Source organism: Protopterus annectens, chromosome 1.part0 (assembly GCF_019279795.1).
Source record: "Protopterus annectens isolate FY-2018-M chromosome 1.part0, PAN1.0, whole genome shotgun sequence".
Taxonomy (NCBI): domain Eukaryota; kingdom Metazoa; phylum Chordata; order Ceratodontiformes; family Protopteridae; genus Protopterus; species Protopterus annectens.
In genome coordinates, this window is record NC_056725.1 from 812,616,244 (window position 1) to 812,634,417 (window position 18,174).

Sequence of the window (18,174 nt, forward strand, 5' to 3'; positions counted from 1 at the left end):
CTATTTATACCGGCAGGTTCTGTGGAGTATTGCAAACCTGATCTAAAAATTGAGCTCAGATAAGTTACATGAACTACATTACATTCTATGCAACCCTATGTTGTATTTGCATTATTTAAAAATTATGCACAATACTACATTTACAAAAGAGATGCATGACTTAACTAAAGAACATCTTCAAAATACTCTCTGTATCCATTTTATAACAAAATAGTGCATAAAGGAATTAAACTGTCATTGCTATTGCAGCATATGACACAATACTAATGCAGTAATCAGGTTTGTAAGATCTGCATGTTTAATGGTGAACCAAGTTTCATTCTCACAGTGAAATGTTTACAACCTTCAGGTCTTCATCATTCCAAAAAAAAAGGCAGTTACAGAATGGTGAGAACAAAAAACATACAACTTTCTCATTACCATTTTCAATTATTAAAAGTATAAATTATTACAAATCAACCATGAACTGCACTACTATAATACACTTTTAAATTTTATACATACAGACATATAAAAAGCACCAAAGTGCCAAAAGGCATACAAGAAGAGCAGTGTGACCCACATTTGTAAAACCAAGGGAGTCACTTTTCTAACAATATCTCCAACAGTATAGGATTATAATGAATAAACCCTGACTCTGCAAAAACACAATGTCAAGAACAACAGTGCCTGGAATTATCTAATGATATCCCTAAAAATTATTTTTTTTAACATGCTACGTATGTATAGCTTCCTTTTAGGAATTCTTGTTATGCAAAAATCGTATGCTACTCCCGATGGCTGCAATCACAGACATCAACTACTCTCTTCTTTACAGACAGTGAATTTTGTGAATATTACTCTGATTCACAATGGCTGTAAATACGAAAAGCAACTGACTTTTCAACAGTAACAAGGGTTAGACAAATGTTTCCATTGTAAGTATCCTAAGCAGAAATTGGCATTTTCAATAATGTATGTCAAATATACAAGTCATGTCCCACAGTTCATTTGCAATGATCAACTCTGCATAGCATAATTTATCTTTATTGCGTAACTGAAAATTGAAACCTTCAAAACTGAATAAAATGAAGCAGCTGTGGGCTTACCCTACCTCAACTGTGAGAGGCGCATTTTGAAATTTAAGCCTAGACTTGGACAGTTGCAAGCAAACAAATACTATGGATACAGCCACACTCTCCATTATGTGGGATTTTTACTGATAAGAGAGATGCCGCATGGAAAAGGCACAACCCTATACTGCACAATGAGATGTCAAAGTAGAAATGAATAAATACCACATGCCTAATCGGTACAAATTAGTGACCATTAACGATGCCTAAAACAGCAACTAATATGAGCAAGAAAAGCTCTAATCCGTGTTCTGAGCATGGCTCTTCAACAACATGACTAGGTATGATGCACAACTTTTTCATGCCTTCAGCATTTATGACTGGCCAGATCCCAATCTTTAGGTTGATTAAAATATTGGGATGCAGGCGTCCTGGCCATCTGCAGTTATGACATTATACCCAAATAATGTATTATCAGCAGTATCTAAAATTACACAGAATAATACCTTACTTTTTGCAGAAAAGCAGAGCTAGCAACATTCTTTTTAGTGCAATATGTAAATAAGTTCACTGAGAAAGAATATGGTACTATTTGTTCAGATAGTGCATAGTCTGTAGATTACTGTATTACTTGGTTTGTAAATTTTACAGTACAAAATAACAAAGGCAGAGCTACATTACAAGTCTAGTTTTTAAAGTGACAACCATATATCTGTAGCAAATGTACAAATCTCATGGAGTTAGGAATATTCCTTCTAACGTAGAGTACAGAATTACATTTCCAATGAAACACACATTATTTTTGCATTTGCCTTGTTGTAAGGATGGCTCACTAACATTTTTCTTGGAGTTGTACGTCCTGCTGTGACCCCATGACAGACTGAGCCTGTAATGCCTATACCTGTGATGTACAGACTACCATTACTTCCATACTAACTTTAACGACACAAGTTCCACTTAATTGAATGGTGTGCTGTCAACTAGGACTTTTACGTGGAGTGTTTTCCTTTAGAAAATACCAGATCACACTGTAGCACAGAAACTATAATGCAAGTGATTGCTTTTTTTAAACTAACTTAATACTCTGAATGCTTTGCTTTCCTGTGGTACCCAAATCACTGTATGAAGCAGTCATGTCATTTCTCAAGTCTGGTCATATAGAAAACTGAGCACACAAGCAAAAGTGTAACATTAAAAAAAATTATTTACACAAATTTCAACACTAGCATCAACAGCATCACTGGAAATGAAATTTTGCATAAAATAAAGATGTACGAGAAGCTAATAATGCATTTCAAACATTACATTAAGACTTCTGTTTAACACAGAATGCACATTTGTTTCTCTTTTAAAAGTATGTCCTACAACGTTGTCTCTTCTACAGATTTGTACTCTTTCATGAGTTAGGCAGAGCCTTAATTTGGATAATTCCAATCTGGTGCCTTCTATGCTCATTCATGAGTGGGGTAAATGCTTAATTTGTAAAATATACACAGACCTGCAGGTTATGGAAAACTGCTACAATTCACATCATTTCAATTGTTTACTCTACTTGCATAATTTAAACACTTTGGTAATGTGACATTTATTCTGAGATAAAAATATATATAAAAGGCCATTTTCCTTTTAGGAAACTATTACAAAGTCCCTCTAAGGTCCCTAGCCATAACTCAGGCACAGTGAAAAATTTTGACGTGTATGGGTACAAAATGCAGCACTTGACGGTACCCATTTAAAGGCAACATCTCTTTTGCTACCAGAAAAAATATTCCAGCTTTTATAGGGATGGTCAATACTGTCACTTGACTGCTGATTTAAATAGAGCTAAGTTCATAACTTAAGTTAAATGCTTAACAAGAAAGCATCCCTGTGTAATACTGCGCAGATGAAGAAACATGATCCAGAGAACAAAGGCACTCAGGAAAGTCAAACAGTCCTGCAAACGGCAATCAGTGAGTTAACATTTTAAGTCTTGTAATCCAATTAGCCAGTATAGAAGGTTCTGATGATTGCGTTCTGGAAGGAGAACTAGCAGAGTTCTTTTTAGCACCATCTTCCTGAAAAGGGATAGTGTCACTATTGTGCAGATCTGCATTGACCAAATACCGGCTGCTTCGTATGTAGTCTATACCCCTACCCATCTGTCTGTCTGCTGGGTGTTTAGAAATCTGTTGCTGTGAGGAAGCACTTTCTTCTACAATAGGAGGTATTCTCTCATTACTGAAATATCTGTATAAAGCATCTTCACCTGAAATTAAAGAGAGGAAGAATTTACACATATTAAGCAAGAAGAGAAAAACAAATTAAACATCTATCTCATTATTAAATCATTTCTCAGACTGATTTTGTATTACAAGAAACTCATAGCACTTCTAATGCTTTAAATAAAAATACATATTAAATTAGAAATACAGACTATTACACCACCACAAAATTAAATTAAACATCTGAAGTAATGCACTAAGAAGCAAACCTGCAAATAAAAGAGAAAGTACAGTCGTGTAAATTATTACTGTAACAGTAAATGTCCTTCTCTTCACTGTTGCAGCATTCTTATCATGAGGGAATCCCCTGCCAAGGGCAGTCCAACATCCGGCCAGTATACCAAAACATTTAGGTTGTCAAAGATAAGCCGTATGTCACACGTATGCTCCCTGCACTAGACGTAGGGCATAAAGGTGATGTTCAGACACATCATCCTCAGAATTGAGAGCCCTAGGAGGAATGCCAGCTCTAGGCTACCAGAGGGTAATATACACATCCTGAAGGAAAAAAAGATCAGGGGGAGCAGGGAGGGAGTGAATACTGCAACAGTGAAGAGAAGGACATCTACTGTCATGGTAAGATTTTACACAACTGCACCATGTCCTTCTATATCACTGTTGCAGCATTCTTAACATGAGGGAGAGTGCAAAGCTCAGAAAGAAGATAGGATGGAGGAATGGCTAGCAGAACCTTCTAGGAACCCATGAAGAATGGCCCCAGCAAAACCAGCTCTAGCCCTGGATATGGCATCCAACTTGTAGTGCTTGGTAAACGTCCTCACAGAAGAACAGGTACCTGCCTGTGAGCCTTGACCATAGAAAGAAGGCTCTTACCATGATAAGAACAATAAAAAGAGGACATGGAATCCTGGCCTAAAATTCAGGAACTTGTCTGTTCAGAGGGGAGGCAAAGAGATCTACTTGAGGAATACCACAACGACGGATAATGTCCAGAAACACACCTGTGAAGCATCCACTCAAGAGATTGTGTTATAGACCTGCTCAGGGAGTCGGAATGTATACCACCTGAAGTGTCACTTGGTACTGAATTGTTAGCTCCCAAACTTGGATTGCCAATTTACAAGGAAGGTAGTACCTTGTCCCCCTTGTTTGTTGATGTACCACATCACTGTGGTGTTGTCTGTAAAGATCTTTAGGGGCCCTGGAGAAAACAGAGGATGGAAAGTAGTTAGGGCCAACAGAGCAGCTCATCTCCTTGATATTGATGTGCTCCTTCTGTTGCTGAAAAGACCAGAAGCCTTTCACCTTTAGGTTTCCAAAGGAAGGCCCCCAAGCCCCGTCTGAGGCATCTGTGAACAGCTCCTGAGAGGCAAGTAGGGGCTGAAAGGGAAGCCCTGGATTCAAAGTTAGTTGGTGAATTCACCACTGAAATTCTAACTTGAGACATAGAAGAGGAGGAGGAGGGACTGGAAACACTACAGGATGAGAAAGCTGAAGCCAAACTGATTTAGATGCCACTGAAGCTTTCTCACATGCAATTTGGCAAAGTGAAGCATAGAGATGTTGGATGCCATGAATACCAGAGCCCACAGAAATCCCCTGGGTGAAACCAAGGACACAGAAAGAAGGGACTGAACAAGGAAATCAGAGTCAAAGCCTTGGGAGAAGGCAGGGATGCTTGAATAGGAACAGTCTGGATTCTGCATCCCAGAAAAAGATCCTGTGATGGGGACAAGAAGTACTTTTGAAAATGTTCAGTGAACTGCAGGCTTTACAACAGAACAGTGACCCACTGAAGGTGCTGTAAAAGAATCTCTGTACTGGAGGCTTGAATAAGCAGGTCTAAATAAGGAAAGACCTGAATGCCCTTGAGTCTGCAAAAAGCAAACACAGGAGCTAGGCATTTGGCAAATAGCCTTAGGGCAGTAGAGAGGCCAAAGGGCAAAGCACATAACTGAAAATGCCAAGAAGCAACAGAGAAACATAAAAACTTCCTGAAAAGGGGATGAATAGGGATATGGATTTAAGCATCCTTGAGATCCAGAGATACCATAAAAGTCTGAGGAAGCAGTAGAATGAACAAAGTCTAAAGGGATAACATTTGAAAGGAAGAAAACCTCAGGAATGTTTTCAATTGAAAAAGATCCAGAATGGGTCTCCAAGTGCCATCTTTCCGAGGAACCAAAAACATTCTGGAATAAAACCCCCTTCCCCCTTTAAACAGCTGGAACCTCTAATACTTCCTCGGGTCAAAAGACCCTGAAGCACTTCTGGAAAAAAAGCTCAACTGGTCTTGGTGGCTCAGGAATGCCCATGAAGGGGTAAAGAGATTTCCAAACAACAAATACCCTTGGGGAATGATGGAAAGAATCCAGGAATCCTGGGTTATTTTTAATCAGACAGGAAGAGACAGAAAATGACAGTTAGAAAGAGGAATGTGGCTGGAATAATCGGGTAATTAGACAGCACCCTGGTTTGTCCAGAAAAGAAGGATTCTAAGCAGGAGGGATCTGTGTAGACTTAGCTGGGGGAACCCTATCACCGTTCTTGCCTTTAGGAGGATGACTATACTGACTTCTAACAAAGGCTGGTTTTATTGGGATAGTTTCTCTGGAACTTTGGCACTTGGAAAACAAAAATATGTTTCAGGTCCTGTAACTCCTTGCTTTTTTTCCTGCAGGGACTTGAACAAATCAGCTGCAGCAGCACCAAACAAAAATTTGTTGTCCAGACGAACATCCATCAACTTAGCATTAATATCATCAGAAAGAGGTTGAAGCTACAGCCAGGAATATCTCCTCAACACATAGCCAAAAGCAGCAGCCCTAGAAAGAGCACCTGCTGCACTGAACTATCTGGGAAAAAGTCCCTAACAGGGACAAGAAGTTTTTCCTCAGAATCAGAAAGGTCAGAAATAACCTGACAAGCCTGAGAAAGGACAGCCAAAACATATCTGGTCATACGAGTCTGATAATTAACATCCCAAAAAGCTAGGGTGGCTGAAGTATAAAAAACTTTTTACCTGGCCTTTCCATAGGGCTGCTGTCCTTATCAGAAGGAAGAAACTTGGTAGAAGGCAGTAATTTAGAAAGCTTGATGCCATAAAGACCACCAAAGGGTCAAGCAGGTGAACACTAATAAAGGAATTTGGTGTCATCAGGCACTTTATAAAACTGATCAGGTTTTTAGAAGCTGGGGACTGAGACCCAGAAGAAAAGGCATCCAATGAAGCAGCCAAAATAGGAGAAACAGTACATGGCCTAGGAGATTATATTAGAATGAGCTCATATGATCTTCTCTGCCCTTCAGATACTTGGGAACAATCCCATTTAAAGAATTCTGCCATCCTGGAAATGGTACCCCAAAAGAAATCTCCTCAAAAGGAGATTAAGGACTAGCAGACTCCTCTTCCTTAGAGCTATAATCCAGTGGAGAATGAATCTGGGAACATGACTACATTTAACCAGTAAGGGAAATGGATGAGTCAGAAAAAAAAAAAAGATGTGCTCAATGTCAAAGTATGGGTGGCAGCAAGAAGAAAGTGTGTGTGCGTGTGTGTGTGTGTGTGAGCGAGTGTGTGTTTGTGTGAGCGAGTGTGTGTGCGTGTGTGTGTGCGTGTGTGTGCGTGTGCGTGTGTGTGTGTGTATGTATATACTCTTGTTAGATGCAAGTTTTGTTGGTAGAATTTATTGTACTTATTTTTGTTGACTGTTCTTTTGCTGTCTGGAAAGTGCTTGGTGTTATGTGTATTTTGTAATGCCAAAAAGTACAGTTGTGTACACTTACCATAATGTAGATGTTTGAGTGTATTCACTGTTGCAGTCATTACATTTGGGTTATCTGCTTGCAGGTAGCCCTCAGTCGGCCTGATTAACAAAGTCTTTGGTCCTGCGTTGGTTGCTGTCCTTCCATGACGCCAGGTCATCAGGGGTATATAAAACATGCAGCCGACGCCATTACATCAGTTTTTCTTGCCCCCAGATGTCAGGTGCCCCCTAATGGGAAGCAACTAAATATAAAAGTACAAAGATATACCTCCAACAAAAAAGCAAATACACCAAAAATGCTTTTAAGCCTAGTAAAGGAAAGTAGAGGTATAGTCAAAAGAAGTTAGGGGGCTGGAGGGAGGGTAACCAGGACTGCAACAGTGAATACGTTCGAACATCTACATTTACGGTAAGGGTACACAACTGTACTATGTTCTTCGTGTTTCACTGTTGCAGTCATTCGGTAGATTCCCAAAGCTATGGTTGGGAGGAGGAATTTAGATAGCATTAGGGCCAGCTATAAGGCCCTGCAAGACTGCAGTGGCAAAGCCAGCTCTGGATTTAGAGAAAATTGGCAAATGATAACGCTTGATGAAAGTATGTACAGAACTCCAGGTAGCTGCTTCTAGTATGTCCCTGGTAGGGACGCCTCTGAGAAAGGCTGTAGAGGTAGATGCAGCCCTGGTGGAGTGAGGTCCGATCCCCTGGGGGATAGGTTTTCCATGGTGCTTATAGCAGAAATGAATGCAATGGCTTATCCACTTAGAAATGGTTTGCTTTGAAATAGCCTTCCCCTCTGCCCCTGCAGCAAATGCCACCAGCAGTTGTTCAGATTTCCTTTGAGGTTTAGTCCTGTCCAAGTAGAATCTAAGTTGTCTGTGCACATCTAAGGTTTCCCCTTTATTCTATGAACTGGGAAAGAAGATTGGCAAATGAATGGACTGATTAAGAGCCACACTGGATATGACCTTGGGCATGAAGGATGGATTGGTTCTGAGAGACACCCTGTCCTCATGAAAGATGATGAAAGGTTCCACTGTCATAAGAGTCTGTAATTCAGACAACCTTCTAGCTGAAGTGATTGCTAAAAGGAAAGCTGTTTTCCAAGAAAGAAATTTTAAGTCTGCAGTAGCAGCTGGCTCGAAAGGAGGTAGAGTGAGTTTCTTCAAGACAAAGTTAAGGTCCCAGGCTGGGGTTGGAGCTCTCCTGGATGGTCTCAAATTTTTGACCCCTCTGAGGAACTGCTTGAGCAGTGGATGAGAGAAGAGGGGAGGTTCTGTGTTATAATGAGCTGAAATGGCTGAGTCGTGGACTTTAATGGAGGAAAAAGACAGGCCCTTGTGAAGCATCTCAGTTAAGTATTGTAAAATCTGAGGTAAATTGGGTGCTGCTGTGCTCATCCCTTGAGATTGTTTCCAGGCACAAAATCTTTTCCATTTTTCAGCATAAGACTTTCTAGTACTAGGCCTTCTTGCCTCTAAAATGATATCCATCACAGGCTTGCTGAGAGATGGTAAAGGAGAGATTATGTAATTAGCCAGGCTGCAAGGTTCAGTGTTAGATGCTGAGGGTGCAGAATCTGGTTCTCCTGCTGAGACAGCAGGGAAGGGGTCTGAGGCAGGTGCCATGGAGATAACAGTGACACACTGCGCAGAAGGGGGTACCAGTGTTGATGTTTAGTAGTACTTTGGAGAGCAGAGGCAGAGTGGGGAAGGCATAGACTGACAGGGTTTTCCAGCTGAAGGACAGAGCATCCACTTTCCAGGCTTGTTTGTGGGGAGTCCTTGTGCAAAATTTGTCCAATTGATAGTTCTGGGGAGAGGCAAACAGGTCTATATCTGGGCTCCCTCATTTGCTTGTCAACATGTTGAAAATCCTTGCTTCCAGTTTCCACTTGTGTGGGTCAATGAGGTTTCTGCTTAGTCCATCTGTCAGTGTATTTAATTTTTCTGGCAGGAATTGAGCTTGTAGGTACACTTGGTAGCTCAAGGCTGTGTTCCACAATGCCATGGCTAGTCGGCAGAGGGGGTAAGAATGTGTACCCCCCCTGCTTGTTTATGTACCACATAACAGTGGTGTTGCCAGTCTTTACCATTAGTTGTCTTGGAAGAATGTGGTCCTTGAAGGCTGTCAGAGCATTCTGTACAGCTAACATTTCTTTTTGATTGATATGCAGGTGCATTTGACTTGGGTTCCATTTGCCCTGAATGCACTTCGCTGCCAGGTGAGCTGCCCCCCATGCATAGTCTGATGCGTCTGTTAGGGTTTGGGCGACAGGGGGTGGTGTGAAAGGTAGTTCCTCGTTTTGGTGGCCTGCCACCAAAAGGAACTCTGGCATATGCAAGGTATGATAGGAATCATTGTTTCTAGGTCTTGAGAATGTTGACACCATAGGCTTTTTAGATACCACTGTAGTTTCCTCATATGCAGTCTTGCATATGGAATTAGAAAAATGCAGGAGGCCATGAACCCCAAAGCTTGTAGTATTTGTCTTGCAGATAGCAGGGGTTTTGTGGACACTTGTTTGAAGTAGGTTGTCAAATGAATCTGTTTCTCTGGTGTGAGGTAAGCCATCTGAGAAGTTGTATTCAAGCTTGCTCACAGGAATATAATTTGTTGACAGGGTTACCAGGTGTGATTTCTTTTCGTTTATGGTGTACCACAGACAACTTAGAACTCTTTGTACAAAGGCCAGATGATTCAAAATTATGTCCTGGCTTTCCGCCTAAATTAGACAATTGTCCAGGTATGGGTATATTTGAATATTTCTTTGCCTGCAAAATGCAATAACTGGAGCTAGGCACTTTGTGAATACCCTGGGCACAGTAGATAAGCCAAAGGGCAGTGCAGAGAACTGATGGTGCCTGTAGCCTGCTCTGAAGCGTAGGTATCTTCTGCAAGATTCCCTGATTGGGATGTGCAGGTATGCTTCTTTTAAATCTAGTGTTACCAACCAGGCATCTTTGCCTAGCATAGGAAGTAATTGATGAAGAGTCAGCATCTTGAATTTTGGAATCGCCAAAAAGGTGTTTAGAGTAGACAGGTCCAGGATAGGACACCATGAATTGTCTTTTCTGGGTACCAGGAAAAGTCTCGAGCAGAAACCTTGTCCCTTTTCCTCTTCTGGTACCAGCTGAATAGCCCCCATGCTTAAGAGAGAAAGTACTTGTTTTTGGGCCTCTGCCCACTGATTTGGGGGTAGGTCAGGCCACCTGCTTGGTGTTGGCAACGTGTGTAAGTGAACTCTGTATCCCTGGGACACTATATTTAAAACCCATTTGGCCAGGGTAATGAGTTCCCAGTTCTTTGCATGAAGAGCAGTCTTTAACCCCAAAGGGGCAGTCAGTTGATAAGTGCTTGGAAATTTTAAAAGGAAGTCACTGAGACAGTTTACCATAGGGGGGAGTCTTATTATTCCCAGATTTGGAAGCGGGGGCCCCCCACTGCTTAGTTCTGTGTGTCTCCTGGGACTGAAACCTTACATACTCTGTATCTGGGTTTGGCTTGAGAAGACCTGGAAGGGGCTAGAAAGGACCAATTCTTAGAGGGCCAGTGCCTACTAAATCTAGGAGGCTGAACTTGTAAAAAATCTTTAACAGTTTGCATAGATTTAGCTTTATCTTCCATCTTTTTAAGAACTTCCTCAGCCTTGTTGCCAAACAGACGGTCCTGATTTAAAGGAGCATCCAACAATTTAGCTTTAATATGATCAGGCAAAAATTGCTCCTTAAGCCAAGCATGCCTTTTGAGCACAGACCCGGTAACAGCAGCCCTGCAAGAGGCTTCTAATGAATCAAAACCACATTGCAAAGTATGTTTTCCAACTTGTTCAGCAGAATGCATTAAATCCTGCAATTCTTTATTTTCCACACAGTCAGGAATCAACATCATTTTCTGTTTAAGCAGTCCAATAACATGTTGCTGATACTTTAACATACAAAACTGGCAGTTTAAAGCCCTAATGGCCAAGGTTGCAGAAGTGCAAACCTTCTTACCCCATCTATCCAGCGCCCTGGAGTCTCTATCAGAAGGGGTAGGATTTTTAGCAGTAGAAGCCTTAATGCCCTTGGGCCCCTGTGAAATAGTCTCTGGATATGCAATAGGATTTTTAAAAAAGAACTTGTGGGCCTCTGGGACCCTGTAGTACCTGTCAGGTTTTCTGGGAGCAGGAGTCAAGGAATCAGGGGCCAAACTAGATTCTGAAAAAGCATCATCAATAATGTCTTGTACAGGAGGAATAGCTAAAGGCCTATGCTGAGGTAGGAGAAGGAAATTCCTAAGCCTCTTTTTTGAATCAGAAAAATCCTGGCTTTCCCAGTGGAAATGCTCCCTTAGAGTATGTAAGGTTTCCCCAAAAGAAAAATCCTCAGGAGGGGAAGCAGAGGGAATGGAGTCCTCTGTATCACAATCTTCATAAGTAGATAAGGGCAAATCCAGATTATCAGAAGAATCAGAAACAGAATCCTGATCATAAGATTCATAATCAACTTCAGTCCTTGGCCTCTTAGAAAGGGGGGGGGGGGGTTGGCTACCCCTGAGTTATTAGATCTTCAGCCATTCTTATAATTTGTTTTTTAGGAATAGAGGCCTGAGCATGTGGCCTGGGCGTTGTTTTTTTTAGGCATAGATCGAGATTTAGGCTTAAGTAAAGAAGGAGGTGTCGGTTTAATATGCAAGTCTGTAGGCCTGAATACACCCTCAGAAGCCGGTGCCTGCACAGCGGCTCTGGACCCATCCAAGGTAGAGACATCTGCGGGTCCCATAGTTGAAGCATTTCGTGGCATACCAGACTCTGAATGGGTCTCAGTAGAGACCTGCGAATCAGAAGTAGCGGGTATCAGGGGTTGCGAAAGCGCCTGAGTACTGACGAACTGGCGACTGGCTTAGGAGAAGCGTCGTCGGCAGTTTTAGACCTCAGCGGAATGTCTCTGTTTTTATTTTTGCGTTTTTTCGGAATCGCGGTAGTCGGATGGCTAACTGATGACATTTCTGGACAATTAAACCGAGAACCAAAATATTTAGAGGCGAAAATATACAGACAACGGATAGTGAGCTGATTAAATAAAGCACAAAACCGACAGCAAGGTACGTCGTGGTCAGGGCCTAGGCAAGGAATACAGTACAAATGAAATTCTTTATGAGGTATTTGCTTTCCACAAGTAATGCAATTATTAACTTTTACTGAGATCGGTAAGGAACAAGATAAAGTTTCCCCAACGGGGTACTTAGCTTTAGTTGAAGACTTTGGTTCTGAAACTCGAAAATGAAAATTTCATGGGTTGGCTGACCGGCACTTGCGAACTGCTTCTGCTTTGGGCACCGGACGGCAAGAAAGACTGATATAATGGCGTTGGCTGCATGTTTTATATCCCTGATGACCTGACATCATGGAAGAAGGGGCAGCAACCAATGCAGGACCCAAGACTTTGTTAATCAGGCCGACTGAGGGCTACCTGCAAGCAGATAACCCAAATGTAATGACTGCAACAGTGTAACATGAAGAACATTGTTTGGATATTCCAAAACCCTCTGTATTAGGGTTAGAAAATGAAAGAAAGTGTGTGTGTGGTGTGTGTATGTGTGTGTGGTGTGTGTGGTGTGTGTGGTGTGTGTGTGTGCGTGTGTGGTGCGTGTGTGGTGCGTGTGTGGTGCGTGTGTGGTGTGTGTGTGGTGCGTGTGTGGTGTGTGTGGTGTGTGTGTGTGTGTGTGTGTGTGTGTGTGTGTGTGTGTGTGTGTGTGTGTGTGTGTGTGTGTGTGTGTGTGTGTGTGTGTGTGTGTGTGTGTGTCAGAGAGGGAGACAGCCAGCCAGTGAGAAAGTAACTCTGTGTTTGTGGGTTAAGTTTAAACTAAGGGCTAGGGAGACAGCCAGCCAGTGAGAAAGTAACTCTGTGTTTGTGGGTTAAGTTTAAACTAAGGGCTAGTGAAGGAGACAGATTTAGTGCTACACATGTGAAGGTTTTGGAGGCTGAACACAAATGTTTCCAAGTTTGGGTTAGAGAAAGGACTAGGTAAGATAAGGTGAGGTAATAGTTTTAGTGCTTCTGTGTGAAATGTGTTGTGTAGTAATGCTAGGGAAATGTTTTTTAGTACGGTTATGTGTACGTTTGGGTTTAGAGACAGGGTTAAGATTAGCACACTTGAGGAATGTGGCATGGGGGGGTGAAGAAGCAGACACTATTGTTTTTTTAGCAACCAAGTATAGGTGTGTGGCCATGGTTAGAAACTATAAAAATGTGTACCTATACCAACCAAATTTTACAAGTTTGGCCAAAGCATTCTTTAAATCAAAACAGAGCAACCAGGGGCAGCCATGCAGTCACAGATTATATGAACTTGCCTATTATGATCAATAGTTCAATTAATGTCTCGTTTTCCTAAAGGAGTACCCAATGTATTGGAAGTAGTAACCTGGCTGGATTTCCTAAATTCTTCATATAAGGATATATGAGCAAAAAGCAGTCTTCTGGGATCTATAAGGAATATGATGCAACCACCAATTAGGTCCTTGTACTGATAAAAAATTTAATATAACAGAATATACAAGTTCAAAAAAAGGCTTCACAATCCTTTCCTAAAATGAAATTCAAACTATGAAGAGAGCAATGCTTTGTTTTAGGAGAGTTGACTTACCACAAACATCTCCTTTAAGAAGCATATTGACTATGGCAAGAGGAAACAAGAGAAAGGTTCTATAGATAACAAGCAAATATGAGTAATGAATGTAATACACAGGACAGCCCTAAGCTAAGTAAATGAGGAGGACAGTCCAGACCATTACAGTGCTCTAAGAGAAAAGGAAGAAAAAAATAGACTCTTCCCTTTCACCAACCAAGACTTCCAGGAATAGGTCCTCCTAGTGTCTCCCAGGACGTTAACTACATATGGAGAAAAACAGCCCATATTAGGAAGAGTTCTCAGTCTCACGGCTGTTAGCTAAAGTGAATACAGGAGATTCTCCATTAACCAGAACTCAAGCAACCAGCAAAATCCAGTCTCAGCGCAGATATGATTTCTGAATTCCCTCGCACACAGGGTTGCCAGATTTCTGAACAGAAGTGGCTCCACTTTGCGATTTTTGATTGTATGCTGGTATACGAGCCAATCAAAAATCACAAAGCAGAGTCTCTTGTGATCAATGTGAACAGCCCACTGTTTTGCTGGTACTCTGGAATTGGGCTGCTGATCTCGGGACAGTCCCGCTTAAATAGGGACGTCTGGCAAACCTGATCACGCATTACTCTCAAGTTCTTAGCGCAAGAATTCTGGACAAAAAACAAAATAATACAGGACAAAGGTCCAAAAATAGGGGCAAATTTAAATATGTCTCTTACAAACTTAGAAAACTGCTACAATATCTGGATTTGTGTTGGCATGCATTTCATGAACACTGCAGGATCTCCATTTAATAGTAACTCTCAAGCAACTGGAAACTACACTTATCCGGCATCTATCAATCCTCACTGGTGCCGGTTAATTAAGAGTTTACTGTACAGGGATGATGAAACATGTACACTTGTCCTGTAGTGCCACATCATGCTCCATGAAACCTAACAAAGGAGCTATAGTGATGCCTTGTCCAGTGGGAAGCACTCTGTATTTTTTACCTTAACAAGCTTCTATGTACTAGAAGTTGTATAGAATTCACAGGAGATTACTAGGCTATCGACTCAGAGGTCATTTTAAGCCTAGCCATTTCATCCCAATGTAATACCATGAAAATGCCAGTCAATACCAAAGACTGCAATTAGTGAAGACTGCAATTAGTGAAGACTGCAATTAGTGATGACTGCAATTAGTGATGACTGCCCATGTCCAACAGGGCTGTGGGTGCTATCTCCTGTAAGAAGTTACTTTGCCCAATCCACTCATCCAGGTTCCTCAAGAATAGTGTCATAGAGGTGCTCTGTTTCATGTGAATTAGTAGCCTGTTCCAAAAATGCGACAGCTGCTGGGAGATAAATCTGCCCCTCCAGCATGTCCTATTTAAGTTGTTGTGTCTTTCAGCTTTTCCCAGTTAGGGGTCGCCACAGCGGAACTCCGGTCCGCTAATGATTGGCAGTAGATTTTTACGTCCCGAGTTGCCAGCTCTGACGCACAACCTTCAACGAAGGTACGCCCATTCACGCATGTCTCCACACAGAAGACGCTCTAGCTGAGAATCGGACAGGACAGTCCTATTTAAGTAGCAAACTATATTTAGGTCCCTGGAATGGGTAGCCCTAGTCCTGTTTGATTTACTGATCTGCAGCATGTTCATTAGGTTTGGGTCTTTGATTGCTCGGGAGGCCAGGCACAAGTCTCCCCTAAGACGTCTACATGACATGGAGTATAGTGACAGTGACTAGTAAGGCACATACTGGAGCCCCTTAATCTTCTTTGTTAGAAACCTTTGAGGTCTTTACAGTTGCTGCAGGTGCTTTGCATGGTACATGCCAAACGGGGCATTATACTCAATTATGGGCCAGACTAGTGCCAAGTATAAGGTGATGCCTTTACTAATCAAGTGTGCTACATAGAAAGCATTCCTTACACACACTAGGTTTCCTTCCAGGCATCCTTACAAGGAGTTTTGTTAACTTATCCAAAGCCTTGAAAAATGAGCAGTGATATGGAAAGTAACTACATAAAAGTTAGGTATACACTATATGGTTATATGAAGGCAAAATAAGCATCCAGTCATGACTCAGGAGCAAAGAGAAACTTGGCTGATCTGCAGACAAAATGCTTTCTTCCTGGTAGACATGCATTTTACTTACTTGTTTTTCTTAACAGAGGTAGACAGTACAGTTGTGTACACTTACCATAAATGTACATGTTAGAGTGTATTCACTGTTGCAGTCATTACATTTGGGTAATCTGCTGGTAGGTTGCCCTCAGTCGTCCTGAATAAAAGTCTTGGGTCCTGCGTCGGTTGCAGTCTCATCTTCCATGATGTCAGGTCGTCACGGGAATAAAACATGCAGCTGACGCCATTTTAATCAGTTTTTCTTGCCCCAGATGTCAGGTGCCCCCCAAAATGGGGAGCAAAAAAAAAAAAAAAAAATGTTTTTTATATATATATATATATATATATATATATATATATATATATATATATATATATATATACACACATACATACACACATATATATAAACTGTAAATATATAAATGCAGCTTAGAAACATAAACTTTACCTTCAACTAAAAGCAAATACACCACAAAGGCTTTTGAGTATAGTGAAGGAAAGAAAAGGTGTAAAATGGGGGATGGCGGGTGGGTAACCTGGACTGCAACAGTGAATACACTCGAACATCTACATTTATGGTAAGTACACAACTGTACTATGTTCTTCGTGTTTCACTGTTGCAGTCATTACATTTGGGTAGAATCCCAAAGCTATGGATGGGAGGATGGAACTAAACAGCATTAGAAGCAGCTATAAGGCCCTGCAGGACTGCAGTGGCAAAGCCTGCCCTGGATTAAAAGAAGAGAGTTAAATAATGTTTTGTGAATGTATGAACACAGCTCCAAGTAGCAGCTTCTAGAATGTCTTTGGTTGGGACCCCTCTGAGAAAAGCTGCTGAAGTAGAGGCAGCCCTGGTGGAATGGGATCTGATCCCCTTGGGCACAGGTTTACCATGATGCAAACAGTGGAAACAAATGCAGTGGCTTATCCATTTAGAAATAGTCTGCTTTGATATAGCCTTGCCCTCTGATCCTGCAGCAAATGCTACCAGTAGTTGCTCAGACTTTCTTAGATATTTTGTCCTGTTTAAGTACAATCTTAGTTGTCTGTGTACATCCAATGAATGCAGAATCTGCTCCCCCTTGTTCTGCGGATTTGGGAAAAATGTTGGCAGGTGAATGGTCTGGTTAAGAGCCACACTGGATACCACCTTAGGCATAAAAGAAGGACTGGTCCTGAGGGCCACCCTGTCCGGGTAAAATATAAGGAAAGGCTCCATAGCCATGAGGGCCTGTAGTTCTGAAACCCTTCTCGCTGAAGTGACTGCCAAAAGAAAAGCTGTCTTCCAAGATAGAAACTTTATATCCGCAATAGCTGCTGGTTCAGAAGGAGGCAGGGTGAGTTTTTTCCAGCACAAAATTGAGGTCCCATGAAGGAGCTGGTGTTCTCCTGGGAGGCCTTAAATTTTTGGCCCCTCTGAGATACTGTTTAAGCAGTGGATGAGAAAAGAGGGGAGGTACTGTGTTGTAATGAGCCGAGATGGCAGAGGCATGGATTTTTATTGAAGAAAAAGATAGGCCCTTGTCAAGCATCTCAGTTAAGTATTGAAAATCTGAGGAATATTGGGCTTTGGTGTGTCTATTCCTTGTGCGTGGTTCCAAGCACAGAATCTTTTCCATTTATCAGCATAAGATTTTCTAGTACTAGGCCTTCTGGCTTCCAAAATTACATCCATCACAGGTTTACTGAGAGATGTGGTTTGAATAATTAGTTGATTAGCCATACTGCAAGATTCAGAGTTTGGAGATGAGTGTGCAGAATTTGATAGTTCTATTGAGACAGTAGATGAGGTGTTTGAGGCAAGTACCATGGAGGAAGGTGTGACATATTCCTTAGAAGTGGGTACCAGTGCTGGCGATGCCAGTCCGGAGCAATTAGGATCATTTTTGGTTTTTCCTGTCTGACTTTTAGTAAGACATTGGAGAGTAGAGGCAGAGGGGGAAAGGCATAGACAGATAGGTTCTTCCAGCTGAAGGACAGAGCATTCACTTTCCATGCTTTTTTGTGACGAGTGCTTGTGCAGAATTTGTTCTACTGATAGTTTTGGGGAGAGGCATAAAGATCTATGTCTGAGCTCCCCCATTTCTGTGTTAACATGCTGAAGATTTGTGGATCCAGTTTCCATTCGTGCGGGTCCATAAGATTTCTGCTTAGGTCGTCTGCCGGAGTATTTTGCTTTCCTGGCAGGAATTGAGCTTGAAGATGTATTTGGTAAGTAAAGGCTGTGTTCCACAAGAACATGGCTAGTCTGCAAAGGGGATAGAAATGTGTACCCCCCTGCTTGTTTATGCACCACATAACTGTGTTGTCTGTCTTTATCAGTAGTTGTCCTGGATGAAGTAAGTCCTTGAGAGCTGTCAGAGCATTCTGAACAGCTAGCATTTCTTTCTGGTTGATATGCA

At 41.7% G+C, this 18,174-nt stretch overlaps 1 protein-coding gene across 1 annotated transcript in view; it reads right to left on the minus strand.

Annotated features, from left to right (window-relative positions):
* Positions 1-275: 275 nt before the first annotated feature.
* Positions 276-18,174, minus strand: part of CNKSR3 (CNKSR family member 3) — a 723,720-nt gene continuing 705,821 nt past the window's right edge. Inside the window, exon 13 of the mRNA XM_044063355.1 lies at positions 276-3,300. Within this exon, the coding sequence (XP_043919290.1) occupies positions 3,002-3,300 (299 nt within the window). The 3' untranslated portion in view covers positions 276-3,001. The remainder of the gene's footprint in view (positions 3,301-18,174) is intronic.